At 41.8% G+C, this 27973-nt stretch overlaps 1 protein-coding gene across 2 annotated transcripts; it reads left to right on the top strand.

Moving 5' to 3' along the window:
- Positions 1–27721, top strand: LOC138947219 (cyclic AMP-dependent transcription factor ATF-7-like). Of its 2 annotated transcripts, XM_070318657.1 has the most exons (12): positions 1–62; positions 492–591; positions 3052–3157; positions 5084–5196; positions 6514–6893; positions 7908–8070; positions 8674–8895; positions 10156–10361; positions 14461–14535; positions 16756–16852; positions 18470–18587; positions 19001–27721. In XM_070318657.1, exons 2-12 carry the CDS (start codon positions 535–537, stop codon positions 19162–19164), a joined length of 1701 nt encoding a protein of 566 aa, XP_070174758.1. In that variant the 5' UTR covers positions 1–62; positions 492–534; the 3' UTR covers positions 19165–27721. The 2 variants fall into 2 exon arrangements, with proteins under 2 accessions (XP_070174758.1, XP_070174757.1); XM_070318656.1 differs by lacking the exon at positions 1–62 and having other exon boundaries at positions 82–591.
- Positions 27722–27973: the final 252 nt, after the last annotated feature.

Raw genomic sequence — 27973 nt, forward strand, 5'->3', positions numbered from 1 at the left:
GCGCCATCTTGGGTGGATTTTGATCACAAAAATTCTGGTTGACAACTTGTGTGTTACTGAAGGTTTGTGATTTGTTTTGCCATGATTGTTTTGACACCAGTTGATTGCCGATAAGTTGATATGTTGTTCATCTGCTTGTTGTACTTTCACACTGTCCATACGCACGCAGATCTAGGGAAGAATCATGAGAGCAAATCGATGAAAATGTCAACGCGGAAATAAGGAACAATAACGAGATCGACAGAAACTGTCACAACATTTACTGAGTTCTGAGTTTGTGCATTTATAATCAGCCCCAGCTACGAGTATATTCATCACATGATGAATTAATACCAAATATCTGCAGGTACCTGCAAAACCATGTTATGAGAAAATATGACTGAATAGTGATTAGGTCAGCTGATCAGTAAATCGACACTTTTCTTCATCCTATCTTTACTAGAATTGTGCATGCAAACTCAACCATTCATTGAAATAATGTGTGATCTCAGTTGCACAGCAGTTGTCCAGGCAAGCTGCTTCTTCAGCAGGAGAATGTGTGATGTGGATGATGACAAGCCATTTGTCTGCTCAGCACTGGACTGTGGTATGGTAAGTGTTACTTCTGCGCTAGATGGTGAAGAATCCATTGTTTACATCTTGCACTACATGCTAATAACACTGAAGAAACTGTGGCAGCTGTGTGTCATTTACACATTGACTTTTAATAGTACTCTACTTGTATTTGTATGTTGCGAGAACATATAAGATTGAATTACCAATCCAAAAAAAATCATCAAAATACCTGTACAGTGAAACCTTTTTACGACCTTCACAAATCTGAGAAAATTCAGGTCTTAAAAAGGAGGGAGTCTTAAAATGGAGGTAAATTTGCAAAAGTTATGAACAGAAAATCTGAACAAATAAGGTCTTATAGGGGAGGGAGTCTTAAAAGGGGGGGGGGTTGCACTGGGTGGCCGAGTGGTAACGCACTGGGTGGCCGAGTGGTAACGCACTGGGTGGCCGAGTGGTAACGGCACTGGGTGGCCGAGTGGTAACGCACTGGGTGGCCGAGTGGTAACGCACTGGGTGGCCGAGTGGTAACGCACTGGGTGGCCGAGTGGTAACGCACTGGGTGGCCGAGTGGTAACGCACTGGGTGGCCGAGTGGTAACGCACTGGGTGGCCGAGTGGTAACGCACTGGGTGGCCGAGTGGTAACGGCACTGGGTGGCCGAGTGGTAACGGGACTGGGTGGCCGAGTGGTAACGCACTGGGTGGCCGAGTGGTAACGCACTGGGTGGCCGAGTGGTAACGCACTGGGTGGCCGAGTGGTAACGCACTGGGTGGCCGAGTGGTAACGCACTGGGTGGCCGAGTGGTAACGCACCGGGTGGCCGAGTGGTAACGCACCGGGTGGCCGAGTGGTAACGCACCGGGTGGCCGAGTGGTAACGCACCGGGTGGCCGAGTGGTAACGCACCGGGTGGCCGAGTGGTAACGCACCGGGTGGCCGAGTGGTAACGCACCGGGTGGCCGAGTGGTAACGCACCGGGTGGCCGAGTGGTAACGCACTGGGTGGCCGAGTGGTAACGCACTGGGTGGCCGAGTGGTAACGCACTGGGTGGCCGAGTGGTAACGCACTGGGTGGCCGAGTGGTAACGCACTGGGTGGCCGAGTGGTAACGCACTGGGTGGCCGAGTGGTAACGCACTGGGTGGCCGAGTGGTAACGCACTGGGTGGCCGAGTGGTAACGCACTGGGTGGCCGAGTGGTAACGCACTGGGTGGCCGAGTGGTAACGCACTGGGTGGCCGAGTGGTAACGCACTGGGTGGCCGAGTGGTAACGCACTTGCACTCCGAAGCGAGAGGTTGCGAGTTCGACCCTGGGTCAGGGCGTTAGCAATTTTCTCCCCCCTTTCCTAACCTAGGTGGTGGGTTCAAGTGCTAGTCTTTTGGATGAGACGAAAAACCGAGGTCCCTTCGTGTACACTACATTGGGGTGTGCACGTTAAAGATCCCACGATTGACAAAAGGGTCTTTCCTGGCAAAGTTGTATAGGCATAGATAAAAATGTCCACCAAAATACCCGTGTGACTTGGAATAATAGGCCGTGAAAAGTAGGATATGCGCCGAAATGGCTGCGATCTGCTGGCCGATGTGAATGCGTGATGTATTGTGAAAAAAATATTCCATCTCACACGGCATAAATAAATCCCTGCGCCTTGAATATGTGCGCGATATAAATTGCATAAAATAAAAAATAAAAAAATAAATCCCTGCGCTTAGAACTGTACCCACGGAATACGCGCGATATAAGCCTCATATTGATTGATTGATTGATTGATGCACTGTAGTAACTAAGGGACATTGATCTACAGCTGTCTTCTTTGTTGCGAGTGTGATGCTGACAGCACCAGATGCTGTAATATCACTTTCATTTGCAAAGTTAATATACCGGTAGTGCTCTCAGTATTCCACTCCCAAGAAACTGGGTACCATGATGGTAAAGGAAGATTACACACAAAACCCGGCCATTGGGAATGAAAGTTCACAGGCGGAGAGTAGGATTTCCTGATTTGACTACTGATTTCAGGCCTGAGTATTTTACTCGCCATGGTGAGTAGAAACATGTAAATGGCGAGTAAAATGTTAATCTACTCGCCAAATGCGAGTAAAGGTGCTGAAACAAGTGGTTGGTTTGGCAAGTAAAATTTGCTCTCTGGCTAGTAAATCATGAGAAGTACCAGCCAAAGGCCAGTGCCCCATTTTGTGGACTTTCTATTTCAGCGCTGGATATTCCAGCAGATTTTCTGAATTTTCCTCAAGATTCTCAAAGGAACACTGGAATTTGTGTTCTAAAACCATGAACAATATTTCCTGATTATAAAAGGTCTTAGCTTTGATCCATGCAATCAGATTTCAATGTTATCATTAACTTCAGGGGGCCAAGTCGCAAGACAAAAGGTGTGTAGCATACTTTTTACTTCTTGTTGGTGTGTCTGCCTTGTTTACTTTGGAATGAGAGTGTGCGCTTCTCCTGAAACAGTATTTCAATAATGGAATTGTCCTTGCAGCGCTTTACCAATGAGGACCACCTGCATGTCCACATGAAAAAGCATGAAATGTGCTTGGCCTTGAACCCTGGGGGTCACAACAGTTCACCGGGAATGCATATTCTGGGTGAGTGACGTACACTACACTGTGACAGCTGTCAGCTGTTTCCTTCATTTTAGTTTTTACTCTGTATTTCTTTACATTATTTATATTACTCATAGTTATCTGAAATGCTATGGTCCTGTATGTGGATCAATGTTTATTCAATTATTGACTATGTCAGTATCAGTAGAGAGAAATGGGGTGTCAAGTTTCCGAAACTTCTTTAATTTTCTTTAAAATTAACCAACTCGTTTATAGCATTTAGAAATGATATGAAGGTGTATACGTAGAGGTTACATGCCGAGTCTCAGTGATTATTAAAAATAATGGTCGAAGTTGGCGGATCATGAAAAATGCGAGCTTCAGCGAGCTTTTTCATGACCGCGAACTGAGACCATTATTTTTAATAATCACTGAGACGAGGTGTGTAACCTCTTTATTCCTCCTTTCTTCAGTTATTCAAAGAAAACAGGAGTTTTTGTGCGAAAGTTTGATCGAATCCAAATCACTCAACCAGTCAACCTGCGCAGGCGATCGATTAATGCGCGGTTGTATAGTTCCGTGCAAATCATTCCATTCTGTTAACACTTCTTGTCAGTTTCCCTGTTTTAGACTAAAATCAAGTACACAGATATGCTGTTATTCTGCTGTGGCGGTAAAGGAAGATATTGTGTGTTCTGTTTATGTTTTAGTATCGCACAGGATAATGTTCTTTCGTCAAATGGGACTAGCAGACGAACTTTTGCACCCGTGTTCCAACGTTAATTACTGTATGAAGTTCAGTTTTCTGGGGAAAATAGTGTATGAAACCGCTTTATGTTGTTTAAATTGATGAGATGTGTGCATTTGGTTGCGTGTGATCTGTTTATAAAATGAAATATTGTTGAAAACTGACCGTCGGATTGCAGTCAGTGTTGTCGAAGAAACTGCGTTAAAAGAAGGGGAACTACTCTTGTCGGCTAGAGTATGAGTTACTTGCCTTGGGAATTTGCTTGTGATGAACGGTTTGTGCACGGCAGATCTAGATTCAGAAAACAACCTAACTAATGGATTTTATATGGAGATTCATGTGTTCAGGCCTGTAGTTGTTAATTTAAATGCGGTATGTTTGTATTGTTTGCTCCAGAGATGTATATGTCGTACGTATAGAGCGTTCGGAACTTTTCAGTCGCAAAAGTAGTACCAAAACAGAACAGCTTCTCAACCCATTGCACTATCGAGGATTCAGGCTGTTGCTGGCTCGTTATTTGTTTGGTTGCTGGGTCATTATCGAAAAATAACTAGCTCTACAAGTTTACAGAGGTAAAGAAGCAGAGGGGGGAATAAATGTAGATATATGCACTGTAATTAGTGTTTATAGACCATGGTTGACAAAGAAGGCAAAACCCCGATTTAAAAGCCAAGTTCACGGTCCCACTGCGTAAATCTCAAAGGGTCGTTCTGCATTCAGTATGTGATGTCACTTCCACAGTGTTAATTCGAGACTATGCCGGAAAGAGACGGTGTTGGTTTCTGTAACACCAGGCATACACACACTTACACACACAAACTATTGGCATCAGAACCTACTTGTTTATGTGCACACACACTGTGTGTCAGTTTACGGGCTGAAGTCAGTGAGATGTTGTAATAATCTGTAGCATCACTAACTTCAGTCTTCTTTGAATGGTTTAAGCTGCCCATGTGAGAGAAATGTAGATAGCCTGTGGGAGTTTACAGGTAGTTCTACATCTTCACTCACTACAGCACATGATTTAGAGAATACATTGTCAAACAGATTCAGATGTAAGTTTTCTATCGTCACTTTTGTTCGCATAATTTGTCAAACTCAAAGGTTAATACAAGTTTATGAAATCAAAGAGAACGGTGCTTACCAACCACAAGCACAAGTTAGTGTGAGAGTTTTGCATTTATTCAAAAATCAATCAATGTTTTCTTTCTTTTCCTCAGATCAAACACCCACACCTACCAAGTTTCTGAAGAATTGCGAGGAAATGGGGCTGTTCCAGGAACTGAACAAAAACCCGTTTGAGGAGGCCTTCAAGAAGGCCTCAGATTCAGATGTAAGTTTTCTATCGTCACTTTTGTTCGCATAATTTGTGACCCGAACTGCTTGATATCTGTTGTGTGGTGTTGACGGTGCATGCAGATTAAAAGCAGGATTAGTCACTGGTTTGCCTCAGGCCAAAAAGAAAAATATGTCTGTTTCCGGTAACATTGCCGAAAAAAATAGGGTTGGTCGGTCATTTTTATTTTTTTTTATTATTTTTTTTATTACCTTTGTCTTACATTTTAACGTCTTTTTATGTGGGTTTTTTTTAACGCTTCCTTAGTTTACTTACAATTATTTAGCACATGTTTTTGACCTAGATATATTGAAACTAAATGAAGTATACTTGACTTTATTTTATTTTTTTTGTGTGTGTGTGTGCGAAAAGCGAAAAAAAACTTAGGGTCGGCGCTTAAAAATAGGGTCGGTCGGGTTACCGGAAACAGACATATTTTTTCTTTTTGGCCTCATGGCATTGGGAGAGATGTTGATATGATGTGCGGATAACCTCACTGCAATACGGTGGGAATCCCCTTTTTAAGACACACCCACCCACCCTATTTTAAGACTCCCTGTTTTCTCGGATTATCAGTTCATACACCTCCCTTATTTAATTTTTAAACCTAATTTTCCTGAGTTTTTTTTTTTTCCGGGAACAGACTACTTCCAATTCAGTAGGGGGGCGACTATCCTCAACCCGGCGGGTCCTCAGGTGGCGGATAGGGGAACGGCCCCCAGATATGGGGGCCAGCTGCGAATATAGAATAAGCAGTCCCGGACCAACTAGCGGTGTCTCCACCAGGACGGGGTGGGTTGACAGATGGCACTGACTACCCTATAAATGCTCTACGTGTCCGATGACGGTTACACCATGCGGGTAAGAGCCGCATTAAAAGCTCTAGCCCCGGGGTGGGACCCCCGGTAAGAAATCCCCCATGTGTTCCCAGGGTTAGGTTTTTGAGCCAGGAACTAAGGGCGGGGTAACCCCGAAAGAAACCTAAGGGCTGAAGTCGGAGGATCTGGGCCAACAGGCGCACCTTAACCAACCACAGATCCACGCAAAATGAAATGTCGACAGTCCGAAATGCACGCGATGGTGCTCGCACAGCACGTTTCGCCCTGCAGTCCGGACTGACGATCTAACAGCGAACGACAAGAAGAAGAAGAAGAGTTGGGTTTTTTTGGTCTAAAACGGGGGGTTTCCCTGTACGTCTTTAATCACTTGCCTTGTAGTGCTCATTCTAAAATGCTAAAGGGGGGAAAAGGGGTAGTCTTAACTTGTTCTTATTTTTTAATTAATGTTGATGTAACATTGAGTTTTCTTTTGCAGGGGATACCGATTCCAGGGCCTCAGTCCAACGAACTCAACACGCCTGTTCCGCCCCCTCTCCACGACAAATCTCATGGATCGTTCCTCCTTCACGAGGCAGCGAAGGGGATCCAGTCACCGACTTCCTCGTCAGGGGGGTTACTCAAACAGGACTCCATCGTTTTACCCAGCAAGGGATTTGCCCTTGACCTTTCAGGTCAAAGGGTGAAGGAAAAGGTCAGCATGCAGCCATCGTCGACGACGACAGAGCATGAGGAAGTGAGCGTGATCTCTATAGCTGACAGCACACAGTCTCCGTCAAAAACTGTGCCGTCATCGCTTCCTGCTGTGTCGACGAGAGAAGTGGTGGTTACACAGGCTGTGTCATCTTCGTTAGCTGGGTAAAGATAATAATAATATAAAAATAGTGAACACTTATATAGCGCGAACCACACAATATATCTGTGCTCTCTGCGCTTCACAATATCAAACTACATGCGTAAATACTTTACATGCATGCATAGTGCACGTGCAGGAAGTCCGGTGTGAAAACGTGTGAAAGTTCATTTCTAAGTTTTGTTTGTACTAATGATCGCATCCCAAATCTGTAACAAACCAGATCGTCTAAAAATCAGGAAAATAATACCAGTGAATCCCAGTCACTCAGTGATGGCGACCAGTGAAATAATAGTCTTTGGCATAGTGAAAAATATCTTGATACAGAAAAAACTTACTTGTCCTGTGTGAGAAGAACTGCGTCTTGAAGACGATATTGATGTAAGAAATACAATGAGAAGTCTCTTTTTGACCCTCTGTTTCAAAGTGAAATCTCCGACATCAAAGGCCAAACAAGGTTTAAAAAAAGATGTCATGACATAAATATTGTAAAAATCCTGCATATTTCTGAGGAAGTGACACAACATTTGTACAATGAAGTTTGTCTCTGTGACTTCAAAACATCAGCAGAAGAAAATAAATCGTTAGGTCACCGCCACCAGGGTCTGCATGTATCGGTATTGTATATCCAGACCTGGGAACCCATCCGATTTTGCCGTATTTTGTAAGCATGATTGTCTAGAATATGATCAGTACGGTAACAATATGATGAAACAAATGCCAAGACTGCTTTTCTTTACAAGCGCATCCTGAAGACGATCCAGTATTTTGACACATGATTACTGTTATTGCCAGTAAACACTGAAAGCAGCATTTGTTTGAAATGTATTGGTAAACTTCATTCACAGTGTGACGGACGCGTGTGTGTTCAAAAATTGTGTAGAGCATGCTCATTTTTCTGAAAAACACTAAGTTTGTTAGAGAATACTCCAAGTGCAAAGCAGGGATTCCCAGGTCTGTATATCATTAAAAGTAATGCTTGCGTGTTCTCGTGCCTGACTTTAGCATTTGCTTGACAGGAGCACAGCAGGAGGAACACAGATGATCCTGACGTCACCAGCAACAGCCCCGCAACCAGTGATGATGGCGCAACAAGTCTTGACCACAACTACAGCACAGCAACAACAGCAGCGACCGTCTTCTGCCTCTCCCTCACAAGGCCAGCAGTCTTGTACCATGCAGGTGTGTGTTTGCTGGGGTGCTGCAGGGCTCAGCCTTGAAGAAGAAAAAGACTATGGGTCATTTGACCCTCTCAATTAAACTTTGATGGGACACAGTGGAAAATGTGAACCGCCAAGTAGGGGGGGGGGGCAAACCTAAATTGCGCAATTTGGAGCCAAATAAGTTATGTTTTGACAATCTATCATAAATTTTAAAAGTGTTGCTCCGAAGTGAACAAGAGACTTGCACTGTTGACAGATTTGATCTTGTTCTGTAGGGACCTCAACAAATCTGAGAAAATGAGGTCTTGAGGTCAGACCGGGTACGCAAAATTAGGAGGAAGTATGAAAATAGGGGTAAATTGACAAAGGATATGAACAGAAAATGTGAGAAAAGAGGGTCTTAAAAAGGAGGGAGTCTTAAAAGGAGGATACATTTACAGAGGCTATGAACAGTACGTTTGGAAAAAGAGGCTTAAAAGGGGGTCACATTTACAGAGGCTATGAACAGTACGTTTGGGAAAAGAGTCTTAAAAGGGAGGGAGTCTTAAACTGGGGGGGGTCTTAAAAGGGGGGTTCCATTGTACTCACTACTGTAGTAAAATATCTCTAAATTCCGGTGCAGGTATACCTACAGCTGCCCACCGGTCAGACAGTCCCAGTCCACATTCCGGCCACTATCAGCACCATGTTGCCAGGAGTTACCACAGAACAACAACCACACCAGCAGCAAGCACAGCAAGTGATGGTGGCAGCCCCCACACAGCCACAGCCAAACAGAATCGCTATGCGTCAGACAGTCACACCCCCGCCTGCCTCGTCTAACTCCTCCATGGCGCTCAAACAGGTGAGTGTCATGTATTTTGAATAACATTTTGTTTAAACCAACAGGTGGGTGTTAAAGATCAGGATGGAGAAATTCTCAAATCCGCGATTTTTCTTTAAAAACTACAGTTGTCCATGAAGAAAATGATGTGAGAGCAATCTTTCCTCTGTGTGTTCTTAGCTGCCAAAAGAGGCCATCAAATTGTCTTTAAATTGCTAAAAAAAAAAAAATTGTAAATCTGTGCCCACCAGGGCCTGCGTGATACCGGGGTTATGGCTATTTTTCAGAAATTTTTCTCCTCAGGTTTTTTTCCAGTCTGAAAGATGCAGTGTTGTTTTGGGGCTTTGGGGAGTGAGAGGGGTTGGGGTGTTTCAGTCTTTTAGAGTCTCACCCTGCTTTAGGCCAAAAAAAAAATAGGTCTGTTTACGGTAACATAGGCCAAAAAAATAGGGTCGGTAGGTCGGGATTTTTTTTTCTGTTTGTTTGTTTTTTTCCCAAAAAAACATTTTTACGTTATTTTTTTTTTTTTTTTTTTTTTTTTTCCCCAAATGCCAAAAAAAAAATCTAGGGTCGCGCGAAAAAAATAGGGTCGGTCGTGTTACCGTAAACAGACTATTTTTTGGGGGGGGCCTTAAGACATTTGTGTTGTGTGGTAATTGGTATAGCTCAGGTCATTCATAGAATGAAACAGATCTTTGTACGTGGTGATGTGTGGGCATGTGTAAACCATTTATTTCTTTTTTCTTCCCCCCCCCCCCCCCCCCCCCCCCATCTCTTTTGGTTGTTGTTTGTTACTTTTCTGCCACTAAGTAAGTGACAGGAATATTGTCAGTTTAGGTGACTAACGATAGGAGCAGGGATGGGAAGACGTTATCTGAAGCAAAATGGTAGATTGGATATTTTCTGGGTGTTGTTTTCATTCTTGTGTGCTGAGTACATGTTCAGATTGTGTGATTTGCTATTTTCCTTGATAAGATATTTTCTCTGTGTTTTTTTTTTCATTCTTGTGTGCTGAGTACATGTACATGTTCAGATTTGTGTGATTAGTTATTTTTGGCTCACGTATGTGTAGCCCATGCGTTCATACACTTTGTCTGTCTGTGCGTGTGTGCGTGTATTCTCTGTACGGACGGTGTAATCGAAACTTTAACATTTGACGGAGTCCGACATACCGGACTCGGACAAAATTCTGTTTTACGGTATTTCAAAGGCATTTCGGGAAATCAACGGTGTAAAATCAGTGTCATTTGTTTATTTCTTCCCTTATATTCCTTGTTGCAGAGATTAAAACAGACGCTACAAGCACAGCAACAACAGCAACAACAGCAGCTACAGCAACTACAGCAACAGCAGCGGGTGGTCAGTTCCTCCTCGCCCAGGTCAGACTCAGACGTTTCCAAGACGATGGCGGAAGAGGATATGTCCCCTCTCATGGAGCTGGACTCTCCTTTGTCTGACTTCAACATATCTGACCTTGAACCCATGAGGTGAGGGTCATTCAATTGTCATTGAAATATGATCTGGACCTTTCTGACCTTGAACCTATAAGGTGAAAGTCATCCAATGTCATTGTAGTGATATGACTGTGGCCTTTCTGATGTTGAATCTATAAGGTGAGGCCGAGAGCCATCTAATTGTCATTGCAGTGTTATGTGATTTCAACTTTGATGATTTGGGTTTTATACCTCCTTTTTAAGACCTCCAAAAATTAGACAAAATCAGGTCTTAAAAAGGAGGGAATCTTAAAATGGGGGTAAATTTACAGAGGTTATGAACAGAAAGTCTTCAAAAAAAGGGTCTTAAAAGAGAGGATGTCTTAAATTGGGGGGGTCTTAACACTTTCGCGACGGGAGGTGAATAAATCAGTAGCAGCGCTGACACGCCCATGGACGGGATGTGAATTTTTCAGTAACAGTCATACAAGGTACACGACTCGTGATTGCTTCCCGGTTTTTGAAGCTTGCAATAAATTGAGTTGTTTCTCTTGATACACGTGACTTCCTTTTCCGCCCTGATCAAATTAGTGCAGATTTGCGTGGTTTTTTGACTCACATGCGAAGCAAAAGTGAGTCTATGTACTCACCCGAGTCGTCCGTCCGTCCGTCCGTCCGTCCGTCCGTCCGTCCGGACGTCCGTCCGGAAAACTTTAACGTTGGATATTTCTTGGACACTATTCAGTCTATCAGTACCAAATTTGGCAAGATGGTGTATGATGACAAGGCCCCAAAAAACATACATAGCATCTTGACCTTGCTTCAAGGTCAAGGTCACAGGGGCCATAAATGTTGCCTAAAAAACAGCTATTTTTCACATTTTTCCCATTTTCTCTGAAGTTTTTGAGATTCAATACCTCACCTATATATGATATATAGGGCAAAGTAAGCCCCATCTTTTGATACCAGTTTGGTTTACCTTGCTTCAAGGTCAAGGTCACAGGAGCTCTTCAAAGTTGGATTGTATACATATTTTGAAGTGACCTTGACCCTGAACTATGGAAGATAACTGTTTCAAACTAAAAAATTATGTGGGGCACATGTTATGCTTTCATCATGAGACACATTTGGTCACATATGATCAAGGTCAAGGTCACTTTGACCCTTATGAAATGTGACCAAAATAAGGTAGTGAACCACTAAAAGTGACCATATCTCATGGTAGAAAGAGCCAATAAGCACCATTGTACTTCCTATGTCTTGAATTAACAGCTTTGTGTTGCATGACCTTGGATGACCTTGACCTTGGGTCAAGGTCACATGTATTTTGGTAGGAAAAATGTGTAAAGCAGTTCTTAGTGTATGATGTCATTGCTGTCAAGGTCAAGCATGTGAGTCGTATGGGCTTTGCCCTTCTTGTTCGAACAAAGAAACTGAATCGAAGGCGAGCCTTGTCACGGGAGGAGATTCTCTACTCCGGATGTTGGATCTTGAGGATCCTGTAGATCATGATTCCGACGTATCGTTTTCGCCTCAAGAAAGCGATAATAGCAGTGATAGTGAGGAAGAAACGGTCCTGTTGTTGCTAGTACGAGTCGGCAAACTACACGTGGCAGGGGTGGTACTGCTAGACGCACATGTATCTTGGAATCGTGTAGGTGCAAGGGGGCGTGGCAGCACTGATAACAATGGCTGGCTGGAGCCTCCTAATCCTTTTGGAAATGTTTATAGGTGTACAGTTGCTACTTTGTTGTGAAAATGTGACTTATATTCAATATGGATTACCTGGACATTATTTGGTGAGTGTCACAGTTTTGTTTCATTTGAGTCAGGATGCTGTGAGTGAATGCGTGATTTGCTTTTTTTTTCTTGGTACTGTCTCCTTATTTCTGTGTACAATGTTAACAATATTTCAGCTAATTCATAGGTTTTACACCTTGTTTGGTTATAACATTATTTATAATGCTTTCTGTTAAAAAATAACTTTTAACAAGAAGGGCAAAGCCCATACGACTCACATGCTTTACACATTTTTCCTACCAAAATACATGTGACCTTGACCCAAGGTCAAGGTCATCCAAGGTCATGCAACACAAAGCTGTTAATTCAAGACATAGGAAGTACAATGGTGCTTATTGGCTCTTTCTACCATGAGATATGGTCACTTTTAGTGGTTCACTACCTTATTTTGGTTACATTTCATAAGGGTCAAAGTGACCTTGACCTTGATCATATGTGACCGAATGTGTCTCATGATGAAAGCATAACATGTGCCCCACATAATTTTTAAGTTTGAAACAGTTATCTTCCATAGTTCAGGGTCAAGGTCACTTCAAAATATGTATACAATCCAACTTTGAAGAGCTCCTGTGACCTTGACCTTGAAGCAAGGTAAACCAAACTGGTATCAAAAGATGGGGCTTACTTTGCCCTATATATCATATATAGGTGAGGTATTGAATCTCAAAAACTTCAGAGAAAATGGGAAAAATATGAAAAATAGCTGTTTTTTAGGCAACATTTATGGCCCCTGCGACCTTGACCTTGAAGCAAGGTCAAGATGCTATGTATGTTTTTTGGGGCCTTGTCATCATACACCATCTTGCCAAATTTGGTACTGATAGACTGAATAGTGTCCAAGAAATATCCAACGTTAAAGTTTTCCGGACGGACGGACGGACGACTCGGGTGAGTACATAGACTCACTTTTGCTTCGCATGTGAGTCAAAAAACCAGTGGAAAAGAAAACACACACAAAAAAAGTTAAAAAACACAAATTATCCCCCTTTCACCCCCCTTTGATAAAACAAATCGCGTGACAAACTTACAAATAGCACGACTGAACTGGGCATCCATTTTTGACTCACATGCGAAGCAAAAGTGAGTCTATGTACTCACCCGAGTCGTCCGTCCGTCCGTCCGTCCGTCCGTCCGTCCGGAAAACTTTAACGTTGGATATTTCTTGGACACTATTCAGTCTATCAGTACCAAATTTGGCAAGATGGTGTATGATGACAAGGCCCCAAAAAACATACATAGCATCTTGACCTTGCTTCAAGGTCAAGGTCGCAGGGGCCATAAATGTTGCCTAAAAAACAGCTATTTTTCACATTTTTCCCATTTTCTCTGAAGTTTTTGAGATTCAATACCTCACCTATATATGATATATAGGGCAAAGTAAGCCCCATCTTTTGATACCAGTTTGGTTTACCTTGCTTCAAGGTCAAGGTCACAGGAGCTCTTCAAAGTTGGATTGTATACATATTTTGAAGTGACCTTGACCCTGAACTATGGAAGATAGCTGTTTCAAACTTAAAAATTATGTGGGGCACATGTTATGCTTTCATCATGAGACACATTTGGTCACATATGATCAAGGTCAAGGTCACTTTGACCCTTATGAAATGTGACCCAAATAAGGTAGTGAACCACTAAAAGTGACCATATCTCATGGTAGAAAGAGCCAATAAGCACCATTGTACTTCCTATGTCTTGAATTACCAGCTTTGTGTTGCATGACCTTGGATCACCTTGACCTTGGGTCAAGGTCACATGTATTTTGGTAGGAAAAATGTGTAAAGCATGTGAGTCGTATGGGCTTTGCCCTTCTTGTTTAATTAGTACACAACATTTGGTGGTGATTGGACTTAATTCAAGCTTGCTAGACAGATTTCTTTACAGTTACTGTTTTTTTTAAGTTTCTTGGTGGCAAGCTTGGGCAGGCAAGACGTTAACGCCGTGGCAGTGCTAGTCACAATAGTGTTAAACGGGGGGTTCCGCTGTACAGCCTTTCTGTGTTTCTTTGTATTTTTATTTGTGTTATTCCTGTGCCTGGCTTCAGTGGCTGAAAACAAAGACAACTTTTTTCTATTTACCACGCAGGGTAAAGAAACATCTTGCAAGAGATTTTACCTATCTTTAATTGTTAAAAGGCATAGTCATTGGAAAGCAACATTATCTAAACAGGCATTCTTATAATGGGTTTCTTATGATGTATTCCTTGATGGTGAGGCAAGATGAAATCACATCGATAGTGTCACAGTGAACAGTGACCTACAGTCTGGGTTAATTCCACTGTATTTAGTTCTTTGCAGACTCCATGCTGTATGCATTTCTTTTGTAATTTTTGTTTGTTTGTTCATGTGTGTTTCAGCAAACGACCAAAGAACGGTTCCATTGACTCAGAGGACCCGGATGAAAGAAGACGGAAGTTTTTAGAAAGAAACAGGTGGGATACATCCTTCATCATTTAATTGGTAAAATTGCGGCAGGGAAATAGCTCAGTCGGTAGCGGTGCTGGCTTCGAAACCAGTTGTCGCTATCGGCGTGGGATCGATCCCCATGTTCGACGAGGGATTTATTTCCCAGAGTCAACTTGGGGTCCAGGGGTTGGGGGGGGGTCTGGCTGAAGAATTTTAGCTATTTATTTACAATTTGTAGCTTATCCTTGATTTTAAACATGATAAATTGGTGTCAGCAGACACTCTTTATTTCTTTTAAAGTTAGTATTAAATAATGGCAATTTATCTTCATTGATATCTGCTCCAGACAACAACAATTTCACAGACAGAAAATGTCTAGGTTTTTTTCCCCACAGACTGAATTTTTGTTTAGTTTTTTTTGCTTTTTTGACAGTAAGGGGGGGGGGGGGGGTTCCGGAACCCCTGTAACATCCCCCCACCCCTCCACCCTTGGACTATTTAGAGGGCCCCAAAGGGTTTAAAATCGTGATCGTGATTGGCGTTTTTTGACCTTTCTGTGACCGTGATTGCCGAAATTTCCATTTCTGTGATCGTGATGGGACTTTGCCCGTGATCCGTGATGACAAAAAAATCAAGTCTCATGATCGTCATTTGTTTTCGTGATCGTGATGGGCATTATTGCAAAGCATTTTATTTTCAACGTACATTTTTCACAGCTATATCACTCTATGATCCTCTATTCGTCAAGGTGTTTGTGATCGTGAAAACAAAAATCAAGGTAACTGTGATCTTGAAAGCTAAAATTTCCCTTCCCGTGATCGTGATGATACCCCCCCTTTGGGGCCCTCTATTTACAGTCACTTGAAGATGCATGTGAACAAAACCACCTGACATTCTGTCACATCAGACATCCTGCATTAAAACCAGTCATAATAACTCTCTCCAGAAGCTACCTTTAATTTTAGAGGACCGATTCGTTTATTTCATTTAAACATTTTGTTGTAAGTTTTTCGATTCAAAGAACTGTGATCTTTGCTATATTGGAGAAATATTAATGGAGATCAGTTTTAGACTCAGAAAGACTTGAATTTCGGCAACAACCAAGTAACTGATGAGCGCGACCATAGACCTACATCTATGTCTCTGGCGCGACTGACCGTAGTGAGAGATCGGTTCGCAGGTCTGAGAGATTCTGTGGAAGTAGAGACCTAGGTCAAATAAACTCGATGCGAAGCAGGCTCATGTTTTGCCAAACATAATTTCGTGTTTTTGTTTGTTTCCATGTTTATTTGTGTACTGCATTTTGTTAAAACTAATGCTGCGTCTAACCTCGGGACACGTGCCGCGACGTGACTCGTAACTGACTAGCTTTGTTGTTGCACTGATCTCAAGTTGATCACCAAAATGGATGTGGTTCGCTCTTCTTAAACTTCACCAGACACCGCCACTTGACTTAATAGTTTTGCTGATATTTCTGTACAACTTTCGCTTTTTTTGGTTGGTATTTCGTCCCCACAGAGATCGGCCCTATATTACTCTTCGGACCAATGTCGATCTCAAATCCGCGGAATCCGACAAATACCTTGCTGTGCACATGCGCAGAAAAGGCTGTTTCGGTCAGCCTTGAAATCACAGCCCTGGTGACTACCACAATTTCGACTTCAAATTTTCACGCTCGAAAAAGGTTCTCTCGACCGGAATTTCCGGAATTTTTGGTAGTATTCCGTAATACCGGAATTTAGACCCCAAATCCGTAATAATTCCGGACAATCCGGGAGGGTAAACAGGTCTGCTTTCCTAACCTAGGTGGTGGGTTCAAGTGCTAGTCTTTCGGATGAGATGAAAAACCGAGGTCCCTTCGTTGTACACTACATTGGGGTGTGCACGTTAAAGATCCCACGATTGACAAAAGGGTCTTTCCTGGCAAAATTGTATAGGCATAGATCAAAAATGTCCACCAAAATACCCGTGTGACTTGGAATAATAGGCCGTGAAAAGTAGGATATGCGCCGAAATGGCTGCGATCTGGTGGTCGATGTGAATGCGTGATGTATTGTGTAAAAAATTCCATCTCACACGGCATAAATAGATCCCTGCGCCTTGAGTCCGAGTCGGGAGATACGCGCGCGATATAAGACTTCATATAACTAACTAAATTACATGTAAAAATCAGAAGAGATCTGCAATGGTTTATGTGTCGTGGAAAGAAATGTGTGTTTAATGTCGATTCGTGCTGCACATTTCAGAGCGGCAGCGGCAAGATGCAGACAGAAACGCAAACACTGGATCGGCAACTTGGAGAAGAAAGCAGACGAGCTGCAGCAAACCAACACCAAGCTACAGGTAAAGGGAGCTAACTGTGCTTTGCAGGCAAGGGACAATCGGAGTGTGGTCCCCTCCGCAGAGAGGAACTCCCTCATGCCCTTATGGTATTTGTAGAAGGCAGATATACAAATAATTCTGAAACAATTAAAAGAAAAGAACTTGGCTTAGCAGGCGTTGAATTTGACCTCTGCATCAAGAAAGTTCCATTCGTTCCATTAACTAACCTTTCTTGTTTATTGAGTCACTTGAGAAAAAGTGACTCTATGTAATCGGTCAGTGTTAGTCTGTCCGGCCGGCCGGCCGTCCGTAGACACCACCTTAACGTTGGACTTTTCTCGGAAACTATCAAAGCGATCGGGCTCATATTTTGTTTAGTCGTGACCTCCAATGACCTCTACACTTTAACGATGGTTTCGTTGACCTTTGACCTTTTTCAAGGTCACAGGTCAGCGTCAAAGGAAAAATTAGACATTTTATATCTTTGACAAAGTTCATCGGATGTGATTGAAACTTTGTAGGATTATTCTTTACATCAAAGTATTTACATCTGTAGCCTTTTACGAACGTTATCAGAAAAACAAGGGAGATAACTAGCCTTTTCTGTTCGGCAACACACAACTTAACGTTGGGCTTTTCTCGGAAACTATAAAAGTGACCGGGCTCAAATTTTATGTGAACGTGACTCATTGTGTTGTGAATAGCAATTTCTTCCTGTCCATCTGATGCCTCATATAATATTCAGAACTGCGAAAGTGACTCGATCGAGCGTTTGCTCTTCTTGTTTTAGTCTTGATTTTGAAATGTTAAGCCTTTGTCGACTGTTTCTACATTGTACTTTTTCAGACATTAGCCAAGACTCTAATATATGTATTGATATTGCTACTTTACATTTTCTCTGCATGTGTTGTTGTGTATAGCCGTTTTTGTGTGCACATGTTTTCACGCATTTGTTTGAAATTGGACTGTACCGAGAAAAAATTCAGTACCGTATTTTCCGGGTCATAAAGCGCGACTTTTTTCCTCGAGTTTGACCCCTGCGCCTTGTATAAGGAAGCGCCTAATCCGTGTATGAAATACGACAAAAATCAAAGAGACCGCATGAGTACCAGTCAAACAACTTGTGATAATGCATGTTTCAGCTACTAGGTACTACCCTGGCCAAGTTTCCTCTGAAGACATCAAAGAGACCGCCCCATAGGTTAAACTCGGTCACTGATCCCGGTGCAGGAAGTGTTTCCTCTCTCAGATATGACAGGGGAACCACTTCTCATAGCTAAAACTGGGTCATTGACCCCTGGGAAGAAGGTCAGTGTCTATAAACAAGGCAACCCAGCTATCACAATGGACCTGCCTTTGATCTCGCTGCACACACAGAGCACACATATTTCCACTCTGTATTCTTCCTTTGATGTGCGGCTTATTTTCATTCTTCGACCGTTTGTTACCGGTATACTTTTTCAATTTTGGTGCGCCCTGTGGGCCCCCTGCGCCCAATGGGTGACTGGATTACAAGGTTTTTTTAAAAGAAGGGGGTGTGCCTTATGCGCTGTAGCGCCTTGTAACCCGGAAAATACGGTACATGTTTATTATTGTCAGATGTGAGAATATTGAGACAAACTGTGCTTTGCTGTGCAGACTGAAGTGAGTTTGCTGAGGGGTGAGGTGGCTCAACTGAAGACCCTGCTCCTAGCACACCAAGACTGTCCCATCACACTACAGCAGAAGTCACAGGGGCAGATAGCGCTTCATGCCAGTGAGTGTCTGTCTGTTTGACCGTCTGTACGTCACTAGCAAACTATGTCAGACGTCATGAGTTTGTGTAAAACAAAATGGAGGCCGGAATCACTCAGTTGAATCGAACTCCGACCAAACACCACGTAATAACTAGGTTAATTTATGCACTCGCGTGAACAAGAAACTGTCGAGCTTCACAGATGTCGTTGTTGGGTAGTTTTGGGTTTGTTTTACTACCATAGGAGAATTTTTGAACTGTAAATGCACTCAGCTGCAACAAAAACGCAAAACAAAGGCTGTGAGCTGCACTGTGCCTTTAAGTGTGTGCCCTAGCTATTTGCTATCTTTCATGTTATGTATCCTGAATAAATGTTTTTTGCTTAAACCCGTCATAAAATTCAGTGATAACATTTTGATTTCTTTCTTCTCCAGTCTCCATGGTGGAATCCACAACCAACGTCCCCTTTGAAATGGCACAACTGGTCAATGCGGGGAACACAAACACAGTCACCATTGATGGCCATCAGGTCGGTGCCATCGTCTCTGACACTAATACCTTCACCTTGGCCCCAGCCACCAACAGCAGTGCAAAGTGACAGTGACCTCTGTGATAAGTGGAATAACTGTTCAGTGTGACCAGTAATGGTTGTCTTTAGGGTAAGCTGGACATTGACTGGCAATGGCACCAGTGAGACTGAGATTTGATGATTGGTTGGAGGTGACAAGAGATGTTCCGCCACCCAGCGGCAATGCGAGCGACATTCTGTGGTCTCCTGAAACGTTTACAGAGACAGACCTTCACCTGCCAGAGATAAGAGATCCATTTACCAGTGAAAGGGGAAGATATTCTTGTGACCAGTGGCTGTGAATAAATATAAAGCTGGTTGGAAACATTCTGTCTGCTACCTGTGACCATCTTACAAGGTTTTGCAGATTTAGGGGGACATTTTTTGGGACAAATGTTCACCTTCCGGTGACCAGTGGCTGTGAATTTGTAATTGTAGACTATTTGGAAACATTGGAGATATCCAATCTGCTACCTATAACCATCATACAAACATTTGGCAGATGTTTTCAGCACAGGTGGTGTTTGACTGACGTTTTGCAGGGCAGCCTCTAACTGCTGTCGGTGCCAGTGGGACAGTGATTGTCGAATATTTCCCAGAAAGTTATCATCAACTGGATTATCTTCTTCTGCGTCCCCGTTGCCATGCTAGACTATGAACTGGGTTATCTGGTTGTGGAAACAAACTTCTTCTGAAACATGATGGTTTGACAATGATTTCCTGAGGAACAACTTTACAGAAATACACAGGAATAGGATGTGTTGAAACCACAATCAGCTGCTATGGAATATTGCATCAGGTGATAATGACAGATGGCAGAGCGATGTCCATTTCTTGGTGACAAATACTGGGGAAACTAAAATACAGTTAAAGGTGCAGCACAAGACCAAATGCTGTAACAAACGGATCTGAAAGTAGGCAAACACAAGCAAAAATCCAACGTGTGCGACTATGACGACAGCTGGGCGTGAACTGACAGCTGGCTAGCGGTGCCAATCTCACGGTGCCAATCTCCTGGACACTCCTTGGTACGAGTTTATTCTGATGGGATAGAATTTGCGAATAGTGGCAGCTGGACAAAAATCCCGGAAAGGACCTTTTGCCAGTAAAAAGACCCAAAAAAATACTGTGCTCATGTGTTTAACGATGACGATACGAATAACAAAGCACTATTGTATCGCCATCGTTAAACACTTGAGTACAGTATTTTTTGGTCTTTTTGTTTCTTGCTCTTACGCGCAGTCACCATTGCTCTGCCAGTAGTTGCTGTTTTACTGAACCGTACCTAGAGCTTGGGAACTTTGGGCATCCTGCAGTGGTAAATGGACGGCAAGAGATTGCTGGGGATTGTTCGTCACTATGAGAGACACACACACAAGAACAAAGCCTATATATACTTTGCAAAGTCTCAGAGCTAAACCGAGCATTGCCAGTGACACCGGATGTAATCCAGACACACAAAACAGAGCGACATGGAGCACACGTGGAGCGGGCCTTACAAGATAATGCTGGCCTTCAAAGAAATAACTTCTCCTTCTTGTTGATCACACGTCTATATTGTCAGCCCAGACAGCGAGACAAATGATGCCGTCTTCTCCAGGTCCTCCTTTCTTCCGTACAACTGGCAGCGGAGGGGGACTGCAGTTGGCCACACGGTTTTCCTTGGGCTTTCTATTATGGAGCATCTCTGTTCTCCCTAACTGACCCTTCAACATGCAGCGGTTGAAAATTTGATTTCAGTATTTGTTGCTACTGCTAGTGTCCGGGGAAAGTTGGAAACGTGTTGTCTTCTCGGGGAGTGTGAAATATTTAGGCAGTTTAGAGACATTTGGTTGTAAGCTGTTGTCACACAGCTTTTGACTGGGGACCAGAACATGCTTAGAACCTTTGAAATTGTTGACTTGTGATGTGTATTTTTCACACATTTAATCGAGGGAATTTCTGCAATATGTTTACAGAAAAAAGTTTTGCTTTTGTGATCAGCCAGTCCTTGGCAAACATCTAGACGGTGTTTAAAATAAATTGAGCATAATGTATTAATGAACTCCTCACTGCAACTGTTCAACAAGTCTAACTAAAACAAGTCGCGTGAAGCGATATAAAAACATTTAGTCAAGATCAACACCACAAACCAGTCATCGCTAAGACTACATTCAGATAGTCTCGGCTAACCATACCGAAGACCAAGACGGGTCACGCTTGCCGCTGCGAAGAGCAAAACCATGGGTTTTGTTTGCCCTGGAGTGGATATTCACACATTTTACCCAGAAATGTTATCATCCAGCTCATCACCCCCCGCGGGTTAGGGGGAAGAATTTACCCCATGCTGGGCATGTCGTAAGAGGCGACTAACGGATTCTGTTTCTCCTTTTACCCTTGTTAAGTGTTTCTTGTATAGAATGTAGTCAATGTTTGTAAAGATTTTAGTCAAGCAGTATGTAAGAAATGTTAAGTCCTTTGTACTGGAAACTTGCATTCTCCCAGTAAGGTAATACATTGTACTACGTTGCAAGCCCCTGGAGCAAATTTTTGATTAGTGCTTTTGTGAACAAGAAACAATTGACAAGTGGCTCTATCCCATCTCCCCCGTCACGATATAACCTTCGTGGTTGAAAACGACGTTAAACACCAAATAAAGAAAGATCCAGCTCATCCCTGGGAAAGAACAAATTTTTAAAAATCGAACGAAAAAAACAAAGAAACATGAGATGTGTTTGAAGTAAAATTACCAAATAAAAGGAGAAGGAAACTTGCATCACGCATAAAGAGACAGAGGAATTTTACTTACAGATTCTTGTTTTGAAAAATGGCCATCATCCTATCCTGTTTGCATTCGAGACATGTTTACAAGACTTATTATGCTTGTTCTGCTGTGGGTAAATATATCTATCACATAGAAGCTGACACTGTTGGAATTGGTTATGCACAAGGACATGCTAGCCGAATTGTGAATATACGCAAATGCCAACAAGATTGAGAACATGTTTTCTGTATAGCACCAGAAATACTATGAAAGAAAAACCGCTGTCTTATGCCTATAAGGTAAACCGCATAATTCATTTAATTGTAAAAGCATCATCAGCCATCTTGGTCACTTGGCGCAGGCACTAAAAATTGTACAAGCTGTAAGTACTGTATGTGATACAAAGCCCAAGATGGTGAAAACTGCATTTTGTATGTGACCTGCGCAAATTGGTGCCAGGCAACTGGGTGGGGAAAAGGGGTTTGGTTAGTTGAATTCACAATAAATCTCAATTTCAACCAATCCGACACCAGGGCTGCGTACCATCTATTTCGGTGGCACAGTTTTACTCCATGCAACTCAGTCCTGGTTTTATACTAAGGCGAAAGTGTGAGAGAGTGTGTGGCATCTCTCTTTTACAGTACAGTAGAACCCCCCTTTATGACTCCCTCCTTTTTAAGACCTTGTTTTCTCACATTTTCTGTTCATAACCTCTGTAAAATTACCCCCATTTTAAGACTCGTTCCTTTTTAAGACCTTGTTTTCTCAGACTTTCTGTTCATAACCTCTGTACAATTACCCCCATTTTCAGACTCCCTCTTTTTTAAGACCTGATTTTGTCAGGTTTTTGAAGGTCTTAAAAGGCGGTTCCACAGTGATAGCACCGAGAGTTAATACAGGCCAAGTGCATTAAAATCCACTGATTGTCAGAGCCATGACAATGGAAAAGCTGGTGTGCAAATAGCATTGAGAATTTTTCTGAACAAAAAAGTGTCATAGTGAAGTTCTTTCCGAGTTTTTCATTGCACTAACCAAGCAGTTTGTACAGTGTTCAGAATGTTTGTGTATGATGAAACCAAGACACTGGAACAAAAGCTTGAGAATATACACTGACAAAAGACTAAAATCTGCATTGAACTGGCAGGTTTCAGCAACATATAATTTGGGTATCTGTTTCGTTTCAGAATCAGATCATGAAAAAAATGCTGCGTTCAGGATATATATATCTGAAGTTCATTCTCTTCACTTTGTTTCAACTCTGGTTGTGACTGTGGATATGAAACTCAGAGATTAAAAATTATGAGTTGACGTTTTGATGGTGTCGATACAGAAGAAATTATAATGTGGTGTTGATAGTTCCGAGATGACGAGTAAAACTTTGACTTTGTAATCGTGATGACATACTGTTGACTATGATCATTGAAGTTGATCATAATGGCAGTAGTTTTAGTGATTTTTTTTTTTTTTTAAATCAAAGACTGTGATGTGTATGTTGCACCCGCAACATAATTTAGTACTGAAAATTGTAAATATTTGTCAGGTATTGTTTCCATGTTGCTGCCGGTATTGTTACAGAACGCTAGATGTAACTTGTTGATTTCTTTCTCTCACTGTCAGTATACTTCCTTTTCTTTCTATGTGTGTCTTGCATGAAGCCATACCCAGGGATGTTGCTGCCATTTAATTTCTTTGGCAAAACTTTAAAAATGGCCATGAAAGTTTTTCTGCACCTTTCTGGAGTTCAAGACAGTCCGTTCAACATTCAGCCGATGCCAGATGACATCACTGTATACTCAAACACTTTCATGTAGAGAAGAATCAATTTGATTAACAGCACTGCAATATTGTTCTTTTGTTTGAATTTTTCTTAGTTAGCTGGGGGATAATAGTCCTTGATTTTGGTTGGCTAGGTGTAATGCAGCCTCTCTTGGCTTTGGTGGCAATAGTAACAAGTTCTGCTCTTGTTCTTTCTAATCCAGTTGGGATTTTTGTAAAAGTGGAAATATGTTACTTGCAGCCTTTTCGTACTGTTTAAAACCTGCATCCCTAATCATGAAATGACTCGTTAGTTATTGTCGAGAAGGCACTTATGGCAAGTTGTAAACAAGTCATACTCTGATTTGTGAATACAATTTTGTGAGTCTGCAGAAATGCTTTTCCCATCTTGTATGATGTATAAAAAAAAAATAAAAATGAGGAAAGACGTAGCAACTCTAAAATAATGCAAGCGCAAATAATAAAAAATAATGCTTGTGGTACTTTTTCATTACAGATCCTGCATAAAGTAATTCCTGCTCAAAGCAGTTAATATATGAAGATTATCAAAACATCCATTATTATTCCACTCATTTGGTAAGAAATGAAAATCGACTAACAAAATTGCCTACAGGTAACAAACAGCAAGTCCTGTGGTAACATGTAATTAATGTGTATATTATCTGATAATGAAATTTAACACATGATGTGACCCGCAAACACACACACAAATGTGGAAGATAATGCCCATGTAAGCCATACAGGAAACCAATACAGTACAGATCTGTCAAGGTTTTAACCCAGGATAAAAACATCCCTTCACTTGAACACAAAATGTGAAACCTCCTTTTAGGCCTCTTCTTTTTGGGACCTATGTATATAATTGTTCTAAAATGTTTAGCAGAGATGAGATTCCCTAAAAGTGTTTTGGAAGGAAATTGAAGATTTTTTGACACTTTGATCATAAAAAAAAGACTTGGAAATGAGTCCGAGCAGTAGAAGCATACAACATTTTGTCAGTCATATATGTGCAAAATTTAAGTGACTTTAGCTCAGGAATTTTCACAAATTTTAGAAACGGCACAATTTACTTGCACAAGTTAGCTGAAGAAGTACTAATAGTTTAGTACTTCCTTTGATACGGAGGTTATGTTGTCATTATTTTATCGGAGATTTTATCTGGAAAATTGACTTTAGGGTTGTAGGTAGGAGGGAGGTTTCACATTTTGTGTTCAAGTGAAGGGATGTTTTTATCCTAGGTTATAGAGTCTGCTTAAAATGGAGGTACATTTCACAGAGGTTGTCAACAAAACATCTGTAAATATAAGGTCTTCTAAATATAAGGGAGGAAGTCTTAAATTGGGGAGGGGGGTCTTGAGACTGGAATTTCACTGTACCAAAAATGAAGTCGGGTTGCTTTCTGAGCAGTGCGAATTTTTTTTTGGGGGGGGGGGGGGGGGGGCTGAACTAATTTTCTTATGAACACCAGTCTGCAACATTTATTCAGCAAAAGCGTTCAACTGTGTACAGGGAGAAGCCGTGCTATTGGTTGTTGGTATGTGACCAAGTGGAAGGGTGCTCTTATCCCGTGTAAAAGCCTGCACAGGTCTCTGTAACTGTAAGGTACTTGTCTCTTTGAAAACAGTGCTCTAAGACTCTCGAATAAACTGCATAATGAAATCCAAGCACAGTTTGCTATCCTGCATACATAATGTACAGTGGAACCCCCCTTTTAAGACCCCCCAATTTAAGACTCCCTCCTTCTTAAGATCATGGTTTTTTTCATATTTTCATGGGTGTTACTTCCCGCAGTGGGGCACTGCGGTTATGAAATTAAAGGCCCCTCCTGTTTTTGGAACCGCAGGAGCTTTCTAGTTTGCTGTTAGGTAGATTTTTGGTTCCTCTTTCCTGTCATGCTCTCTTTTTCTTCATGAATTCTTTTCTTTTTTCTGCCTTCTTGCTCATTCACCTGTATTTTTTCCAAAAATCTCTTCTCTTGCCGCTTGTCTCGCGATTCATGTATAGTTTAATCTGTTAGTGTTCTGATGTAAGTCCAGCAGTAGATAGGTTAAGCCTATTTTAACATACTGGAAACTGGTAATCTTCCAGTAGGTATTAATTTAGTTTTACTAAAGCCTGCTGGGACACAAGTAATGGGTTAGTGCATTTGTAAACAGGAATCGCTTGACAAGTGGCCCCCTTCATCCCCCCCTTCCTCGTCCTGATATGGCTCTGCGTAGTCGGCTGGACGTTAAGCAACAAATAAACAAACAAACAAACAAATGGGTGTTACTGGGAAAAATCAAAAAACCTGAAAGGCAGGGGTCCAAAATGCTCAAGTTTGAAAGAAGGTTTCTGGACACCGACGAAACCAAATCATAATAAGCAAGATGGCGGCAAATCCAAGGGAGCGAACCGAGAAAGCACACGAACCGGTGTCAAAAGTCGGATCGGAACCGCTGCTCGTTATTTCAACTTAGCGAAACGAAGCTTTTTTTTTTTTTTTAAACCCGGAAAACCGGAATTTCCGGCTTCAGATTTTTTCAAAAACCGGAAATCCGGCAAAAGCCGGAAGAGTAACACCCATATAATTTTTGGTTCATAACCTCTGTACATGTACCCCCATTTTAAGACTCCCTCCTTTTTAAGACCTGATTTTCTCAGATGTGTGGAGGTCTTAAAAGGGGGGTTCCACTGTATCTGGGAAATGTGTGATTTTGCAAATGCTAACAGTGACCACATTACCTTCCTGTGAGCTTACGACTATGAGGCTAATGAACACACTGACAGGTTGAAGCTTCTTAGTGCATTTAATACATCATTTCTGTATCCCATTTACATTGTTTTTTACCTTCACCAATTGGACCATGGTGAGCTTTCATTATTTGATCCACTTCACTAACTTAAACTCTTTTCATTTTGTGTGTTTACAAATTCTGATAGCACCTCATTCGAAAGATTCATAGATTCCATGGGTGGGACTGAAAAATGTCATGAATCCTGAAGAATTTTGAGGGGGGGGGGGGGGGGGGGGGGGGTCCTTGGGTCCCCCAGACGCTGAAGGATTTGTATAATTAACAACCAAAAAATGTCACCAGACATTACGAATCCAGATTTCCGGCATATACCAGAAGAATCCCACCCATGAGATTCTGAATAGGTAGATACAAATATGTGAAAGTGAAGGGCAGGGTTACAAAATTCTTCAGTGGTGCATGCATAGTACATGTACCACATTGTTGAAGAATACAGCACTTTGGGCTTTCACTTTTGGTTTTTTTTATACAAGATTATTGTACATTGTACATTGTGTTTTTTTCTTACCTTGATCTCAGGCTTGTTAACTATTTGGTACATGTGTAATCAAATTTCACACTGTTCTAAAACGATTCAGATATGTTGAGTGTGGAAATACTACTGGAATATCAAATAGTTTTCAAGTATGTAATCATTTAGTAGTGGGTTCAATTTTTGAAAGTGTCAGTATGTTTCGTTTCAGTTTCCTTCATAGTTATTGTTGAATCAAACTCGCACAGCATTTTTTTACATTTAGGGATAAGAATGCCAGTGGAGGCACTACAAAATTATTATAAAATTAAGCAAATCATAGGGATCAAATGCTACTACTTGATCAAGTAGATGAACTTTTTGAGCCACAATATACAAAGAGCTCCCAAAGTCACTAATTGGTTTTTTTGGGGGGGAGGGGGGTGGGGGAGAGGCGTGTCAAAATGGTACAATTTGATCACATTTATTAGTTACTTTTTTTAAATTTGTGAAAAAGTGGGAGCCCCAATACAGCATCGAAAACAGGAGAAAGCATAGTTTTTGTGGTGTTTGGACAATGCAGGCAATACTTATACTTGCTACTGTTTATTTTTCCAGAGCTTGTCAGAAGCACTTTGACCTTCTCATCCGACTTTCTTGTTTGCTTTAGTGCTGTGAACCAAAATATCAACTGTAGTGTCCTGTTCTGCTAAAAAATTGTTGCTCTGTCGTTAAAAATAGTTGCTGTACATGTACTTCTACACTGAGGTAAGAGTGGTAAAATGGCAAAACCTTGTCAGATAAAGGTTAATGTTAAATGCATTTGAATCTGTGAAAAAAGTGTTGCTTTTTTGCCTTGTACAAATGTTGTGTGTGATTGAGTGCACAAGGATTTGCATTATAGAAACAAAAATTGCGCTCGCTAATTACCCTCGATGGATCTTCAGAACTAACACGTCACGCCACACTTTCAGAGTGACGTTTCTTTGCTTTGACGTAATAGATTGCACGAGGCTTTAGAAGAGATCTAGGTTCCAAAACAAGCGTCTTCAATTTAGCTGTCTCGACTGCAAG

This window comes from Littorina saxatilis, linkage group LG14, assembly GCF_037325665.1.
Source record: "Littorina saxatilis isolate snail1 linkage group LG14, US_GU_Lsax_2.0, whole genome shotgun sequence".
Classification (NCBI taxonomy): Eukaryota; Metazoa; Mollusca; class Gastropoda; order Littorinimorpha; family Littorinidae; genus Littorina; species Littorina saxatilis.

What these genes read in the sequence shown, in the direction of transcription:
- LOC138947219 (XM_070318656.1), top strand. Translation starts at nt 451, where the DNA reads ATGCAAACTCAACCATTCATTGAAATAATGTGTGATCTCAGTTGCACA. An exon ending in TCTGACCTTGAACCCATGAG is followed by an intron (nt 10,362 to 14,460) that starts GTGAGGGTCATT and finishes TGTGTGTTTCAG; the next exon opens with CAAACGACCAAAGAACGGTT. An exon ending in AAACCAACACCAAGCTACAG is followed by an intron (nt 16,853 to 18,469) that starts GTAAAGGGAGCT and finishes TTTGCTGTGCAG; the next exon opens with ACTGAAGTGAGTTTGCTGAG.